The 7,587-nt window shown below is 40.7% G+C and overlaps 1 protein-coding gene across 1 annotated transcript; it reads right to left on the reverse strand.

Moving 5' to 3' along the window:
- Positions 1-341: 341 nt before the first annotated feature.
- LOC124103518 (protocadherin beta-14) lies at positions 342-7,278 on the reverse strand. The gene has a single exon (XM_046460172.2). It carries the CDS (start codon positions 4,933-4,935, stop codon positions 2,554-2,556), a length of 2,382 nt encoding a protein of 793 aa, XP_046316128.1. The 5' UTR covers positions 4,936-7,278; the 3' UTR covers positions 342-2,553.
- Positions 7,279-7,587: the final 309 nt, after the last annotated feature.

A 7,587-nucleotide genomic window follows, 5' to 3' on the forward strand; every position in this document is an offset into this window, starting at 1 on the left:
TATTCTATTCCTTAAATTCTCCTTCTTTCCCCAACGATTTTTACTTTTTATTTTGAGACAGGGTCTTGCTAAGTTGCTTAGGGCTTCTCTAAATTGCTAAGACGGGTCTCTAAATTTAGGTTCTCCTGCCTCTGACTTCTGAGTCACTGGGATAACAGGCCAGTGACACCACACTGGGCTTCTTCCATTCTTTTAGTGCTAAGCAAGCACTTTGCCCCTGAGCCATATCTCCAACCCCTCAATGCTTCTTCCTTTCATCAGCGTTTATTATTGGACTTACTAGGTGGCTTTCATAAGCATAGTTTTAATTCTTATGACTCTGAGGGATTAGGAGGTACCAATCATTTTCAGAATTTTATTGTTTAAATACCAAGTTAAATGAAATTCATACAACTTTCATACATCTATACAGCTAATATATATTCCTGTAAAAACACTAAAAATCAATTGAAATTTCATGAAGCAGAGGGAGAATGAGATTCTTAAGGAAATCATAGCTTTCACCTATTTCACAATGGCAAGTGAAATTCCATTTTACTACATCATTTAATTCATGATACTTCATTTTATGAACACAGTTACAGAAATGTATATGCACACTAGCACTATATGTATGCTACTTTCTAGTTATCAACATTTCTACCTATAATCCTTCATTGAGCTGCCCACTTACAGGTTTGAGACGTTATAATTTGTAAAAACAATGAGGCATCTATAAATCATAAATACAGATCTATTGCTTCTTGTGGATACCTGAAAAGGCCACACAGCATTAGTGATATTTACTTTTTCATTGTTTTTCATGCTGGGAATTGAACCCAGGGCCTCTCACCTGCTATGCAAACACTCTACCACTAAGATATGTGCCCAACCTCTATATTTACTCTTAATAATGATTAGGAAAGAAAACCCAGGTAATCTTTAACAGTTTAAATCTTCATTCTGATTTCTTCAGAAGTTTTGTCTTGTAGTATTCTGATTAAGATTATTTTATTCAGGGCGAGACTTCAAACTATTTTATGTTTTAGTAATGACAAAATAACACAATATTAAGCTAGTAAACTTGGTGTATTTAAACAAGATAGCAATATGAAAGTTCAGAATATTTTAAGATACTCTTCCACAAAAGCATCATCAACAATAAAAAGGAAAAATTACTTAAAACATCATTAATATTTAATGTGATCACTTCATCTAAAATTAATCTCCCATGGTACTGGGAGTTGAACCTGGGGCACTGTATCATTGACCTATACCCCCAGTTCTTATGAGACAGGGTTTCCCTAAATTGCAGAAGCTGCCCTTGAAATTGTGATCTTCCTGTCTCAGCCTCTGTAGTGGCTGAGATTACAATTGTACAACATGAAGCCAAGCCTAAAATGGGTTCTTGACAAACAATATATATTTTAAAAGTTCTCTAGTACTGAATTTGGAGAGAGACATCTTTTTACCATTTATGATGAAAATTTTAGAGACCAGTAGAATTAATTCAATATACCTTCAACTCATATTCAACATTTTTTAGTTTTTTTTGCTTTATTGGTATCTTGAAGGTGTGCAGAAACAATTTACACATATTGTGGCATTTACCCTTTTGTCAGGGGGTGGGAGCTGGGAATCAAGCCCAAGGCCTCAGGAACATATGCATTATACCACTTAGGTACATTCACAGTCCATGACATTTGCTATCAATATTTTAGTTTACATCTCCAAATGATTAAGAGTGTTTTATTACTTAGTATACACCATGACAACAAATTAAAAATAACTTCATTAAAACGCATTGTGGCATGTGCTTGTAATCCCAGTGGCTTGAGAGGCTGAGGCAGGAGGATCACAAGTTCAAAGCCAGCCTTAGCAAAAGCAAGGCACTAAGCAACTCAATGAGATCATGTTTCTAAATAAAATACAAAATAGGGCTGGGGATGTTGCTCAGTGTCGAGTGACCCTGAGATCAATTCCCAGTATCAGGATTGAAATAACATATTTTTTACAAAGAGCAGACTATATTTTAATATCATTATAGAGTCTAAAAAGTTTTTTAAAGTAACCTTCAGAAGAGCATGATAAATAATAATGCATGCAAATAGAGTGCAACTTAAAATCTATTACAAATTAGGAATTAAAATATTTGCAGAAATAAAAGTATCTAAAGTTTGCTTACTACAACAAAAGATTAAAATTTCTAGATAATCTTTTTTTTTTTTATTGACCATTGAATCCAAAGCTATTTGTCGCAGCCCGGCTGGCTGGGCAAAATAACCGGGGGTGGGGGGGGTGTGTGACGAACAACTTGTGTAGATTGATACAGCAGGAGTGGGAGTCCTTTATTGCAGGACAGGAGCAGTATTTATACATTCCACACAGCTTATCTAATTAGCATAAACTAGATGCAGCAGTCAACCAATCAGGAATCTCTACACTTAATGGCTCCTTTTGTTACTTCTCAAACCACTCCCTCTGGCATTTTGCCAGGCACCATCCAGACTTGTTTACAAACTCTAACATTCCCCTGGCAAAATGCCAGGTGTTATTTTGACTTGTTTACAGACTCTAACAGCTATTAGCAAAGTTCTCTTTTTCTCCCACATTCCTGCCAATATCATGTATTTCAGGATTGGGGATATTTGGCTTCAGGAAACTAAACTCACTTATCCCATTACCTCCCATCAGACACACTTCATACTGGTAGCTTTGAGACAGTGTCCCGGTGCCACTGACATCCACCAGGTGGCCAGGAAAATGGCCCTCAGGCACCGAATACACACCCAGTGGCGCAGCCCTGTGCCTCCTGCACAGCCTCACCACCAGGAACACCAGCACAGAGAACAGGAAGAGCGATGACACAGAGGCCAAGGCGATGACCAAGTAGACAGTGAGCGAGTCCCCCTGCGCGCGCTCGGGCGCCACTTCCAGGAGCGGCAGGTAGGGCTGGGAGAAGCCATCCACCAGCAGCACGTGCAGCGTGACGCTGGCAGACAGCGGAGGCTCGCCATTGTCCTTGACCAGCACCACCAGCCTGTGCCTGGCCGCGTCGCGCTCGCTCAGCAGCCTGGTGGTGCGCACCTCGCCATTGTGCGCCCACACGCCAAACAGCCCTGGCTCCGTGGCCTTGAGCAGCTGGTATGACAGCCAGGCGTTCTGGCCCGAGTCTCCATCCACCGCCACCACCTTGGTGACCAGGTAGCCCTGCTCTGCCGCCCTGGGAACCAGTTCGGTGCAGGGCGCAGAGGCGTTCTGCATTGGGTACAGCAGGAAGGGCGGGTTGTCATTTTCGTCCAGCACCATCACTCGCACCAGCGTCTGGCTGCTGAGCGCGGGCGAGCCTTGGTCTGTGGCGCCCACGTGGAACTCAAACGCCTGCAGGGCCTCGAAGTCCAGCGCCCTCAGCGCGAACAGCTGCCCATTGTCTGCGTTGATGGAGACCAGCGAGGCGAGGGGCAGGTGCGGGTCCTGGTTTGGCAGCAGCGAGTAGGTGATCTGGGCATTGGTGCCTGAGTCTCTGTCTGTGGCGCTGACACTGCCTATTTGCAGGGCTGGCTGGTTGTTCTCGCGGACCATCAGGGTGTAGGACACTTGTGTGAAGGCAGGAACATTGTCATTGACGTCGGAGATGAGGACGGTTATGCTGTACTCAGTTTTCAGCCTTGGTGTCCCCAAGTCTGTGACCGTGATGGTGATGTTGTACTTAGCTCTGCTCTCTCTGTCCAGTGCTTTTTCAGAAACTAGAGTGAAAAAGTTTTTGAAGGTGGGTTTCAAGATAAAAGGGAGGTCATCTTGAATAGAGCAAAGGATCCTTCCATTGTCTCCAGAGTCTTGATCTCGGACACTAAAAAGAGCCACGAGGGTCTCAGATGCATTCTCTGGTATTGTCTTTGTAATTGATGAAATGGTTATTTCTGGTGGGTTGTCATTTATATCTAATACTTTAACTAGAAGCGTGCATTTTTCAGAGAGACCTCCACCATCTGTTGCCTGAATATTTATAGAATAGGACTGTATTATTTCAAAATCCAGTTGTGATCTCAAATTAACTTCCCCAGATATTGAGTTGATTTCAAAGGTTTTACGAATATCTTCTGAGGCATGGAAAAATGTGTACCATATTTTCCCATAATTTCCTGTATCTAAATCCTTAGCAGAGATGGTGATAATCCAGGAGCCAATGGGTGTATCCTCCTGGACCTGCACTTCATAGAGATTCTGGACAAACTCAGGGGCATTATCATTGATGTCCAAAACTTTGATGAGAACCAAAGTTGTCCCAGACCTGGGTGGAGATCCACCATCCAGTGCTGTGAGTGTCAATGTAAGCTCAGGTGCCTCCTCATGGTCTAATGCTCTATCTAGCACCAGTTCTGGATATATCTTTCCATCTTCATTGTCTTGAATTTTAATGTAGAAATGAGAATTTGGGCTAATTGTGTAGTTTTGGAGACTGTTGCTTCCTACATCCAAATCCTGAGCATTTTCTATTAAGATTGTGGTTCCAATAGTAGCACTTTCTGATATTTTAATCAGTATTTCCTTGTCCAGAAATGTAGGGGAGTGATCATTTATATCTCTGATATGCAGTTCAGCCCGAAAAAACTGTAAGGGGTTTTCTAATACCACTTGAAAATGCAGCACACAGGGCTCAGTAGAGCCACACAGCTCTTCTCTATCCAGTTTCTTATTTAAGAGTAAATCTCCAGTCCTCAAATCAAGGTACAAATGCTTTTCATTATCATCAGACACTACCCGAGCCTCCCGTGAGGACATCTCCTCTACCTCTAACCCTAGGTCTCTTGCCAAATTAGTCACAAAAGAGCCAATTTCTGTTTCCTCTGCCACAAAATAGCGTGTGGATTCAGTATCTGCCCACGACAACCCCAGCAAAACAAAGAAAACCAGGACTTGCCTTTTCCGTAGAGTGCATGCCCCTCTGATCCCCATGGTTCCTTCAGGCAACTTTTTTTTTGTGTGGAATAATATTAAGTTCAGTCCTAATTTTGGAAGCCAAAGCACTGATATTTCGATAGGATACCCCTGGAAAATATATAGCCTTCCAGCAGTTCTGTAAGTGAAGCTGTTTCAATACCTCTGAGTGGGTTCGATGGTCTCTGTCTCCTAAATAATGGAGTCCACAGTGCTAGCTGTGTACCGTTTTCATCTTATCCTGTAGCGCCACCATGTGTCTCTAGAAATTTTCATTGAGAAAATTTCCTCTTTGAAAAAGAAATCTGTGAATACATCTGGAGTATTCAAAAACCAATCCCATATATCACATATTTTTCCTTCTGAATACTTCATTAAGTATCTATAACAGAAAAGACCTTTTAAAATATTATTACAACATCACTATCACAATAAAAATATTTAGCAGTAATTCTTTGATATAATTTATACTTGGACTCTGATTTCCCCCAGTTCTCACCAAAATGTCTTTTGTTTTTGGTTTGAATCATAATCCAAACGAGATTCATATTCTGCATTAAATTATCACTGCTTTGAATGCTTGATACATGAATCTCTTAAAATGTCCTGAACTGAAGAAATAATATTTTTATTCAGGTAACATCTTAAATAGTTACAAATATACACTGTGTGCAATTCTTGTCACTATTTGCTAATTTCAGTCAATTGTAGTTAGTAGCATATTAGTTTTTTCATATATATCAGGAAAAAGATCACACAAAATTTATTACATGCCCAAGTCATGGAAGTATAAGATTCTGAACTTTTATATTTAACATATAAGATCATGGTACAAATAAGATAACCTTTGTTTCTATGGAGCTCAAAGGCTATAAACTGGCAATAATTAAAATGTGTTACAATGATACAGGTTAATTATAATATAGAAATACCTAGAAGGGATATGTATTTATGTACCATGGGAACTGCAGAGGACCATAGTTAGAAATAGGGGTTCTGGAACCAAAGTGTCAGCATTAGAATTCTGCTTGTGCCACTCACTCTATGCAAACATGGGCCAACTTTCTGTTTTCTTATGTGTAAAACAGGTCAATAATACTATTTATTAGTGCCCTAGGATTATCATAGGGATATAAAGAGTTAACATTTACAGATTAATCATATGTGCTGGTTAAGTGTCTGTTAAATTAATTAAAATCTTGGATTGGGGTGCAACTCAGTGGAAAGACATGTGCTTTAAATGCACAGTGCAATCCAGGGTTGAATTTCAGCACCCAAAAATAAAATAAGACAAAATAATTAAAATCTAAACCAAATATTTCATTTGTGTACAGATTTCTACCCCAGAATTATTCCCTAAACAATATAGTATAATAACTGTTTATACAGCATTTATATTGTATTATTATAAATAATCTAACAATGATTTAAAGTATACAAAGGGATGTGAATAGGTTATATGCAAATACTGCTGTATTTTACACAAAACTTCAGTATTTGTGGATTTTTATATCCATAGAATTAAAAACCCATTCTCCCACAGTTACCTGGATGACTGTATATGGAGAGTTCTAGGATAACCAAGCAAAGTGTCAAGTGTTAAAATTGTCAAGTAAGAAAAAAAGAGCTTCACTTAGCACTCTGAGAAATCCCTTAATTTAGAGGAGAGAAGAAAAGAAGTATCTTAATTGAAAGGGAGGGCCCAGAGTTCAAATCGTGAAAATAAAAGCAAGAAAATGAGGAAGAGTAAGCAGTAGTAAATGCTTTGGAAAAATCAAGAGAAAGGCAAATATTAAAACTGCCTATTGGATTTAAGACGGTGATCACTGTGGATTTCTGCTAAAATCTGTACTTCATTTCTTCTGTAGTAATAGAAATGTACACATGACCACTAGATACCTGTCCCAGAATCTCTTGTATTTAGGTATGGCCGAGTGAACTCTCTCACATATGGATTGTGAGCATAATTTCTTTTCACTTCCAGATCTGGATGTGCCTCTTCCCTCCAAGCTAGCTAAAGAACACATATATGGTAGTGACAGTCATGCAGGTTATGACATTCCCAAAGGGAATGTTGGAACAATTACTTGGAAATAAACTTGATTCCAGAAGGACTGTTAGGAGCAAAGCTGCCATATATATCTAATCATGTACATTGGAAATGTCACATGAAAGAGAGACATATAAATTTTATAAGTTATTGCATAATCACATCTCTTAAAATAAATCCGTGGTAGCATTTACAATAGCATTTTCAGTAAAGTGGTTGCAGTGCAAGGTAAGATTGCCCTTGGTTGAAAAGTTTGAGAAATGAGGAATCAAAAATGAGGGTAGAGGCCCCCTCCCCCTGCGCCGGCAAAGTAGAGGGAACTGTGACCACGCACAGAGCAGGCCCAGCGGCCTGCTGAGTGGCAGAGCTGCCCCCCACCCCCCGCGCCTGCCAGGTAGGGGAACTGTGACCACGGACAGAAAAGGCCCAGCGGCCCTCGGCGGGACAGAGCTTCCAATCACTCCTGCAAGGTAGGCGGGCCTGCGACCCACCGGCAGAGGAGGAGCAGCGACCTGCTGAGAGGCAGAGTCGCCCCCTCCCCCTGCGCCGGCAAAGTAGAGGGAACTGTGACCACGCACAGAGCAGGCCCAGCGGCCTGCTGAGGGGCAGAGCCACCCCCC

Source organism: Marmota monax, unplaced genomic scaffold (assembly GCF_021218885.2).
Source record: "Marmota monax isolate L192 unplaced genomic scaffold, Marmota_monax_Labrador192_F-V1.1 WCK01_AAM20220418_F8-fsc00006, whole genome shotgun sequence".
In the NCBI taxonomy this organism is placed as follows: Eukaryota; Metazoa; Chordata; class Mammalia; order Rodentia; family Sciuridae; genus Marmota; species Marmota monax.

Bases quoted from the DNA above. Each gene is read 5' to 3' on its own strand.
- LOC124103518 (XM_046460172.2), bottom strand. From the start codon at position 4,935: ATGGGGATCAGAGGGGCATGCACTCTACGGAAAAGGCAAGTCCTGGTT.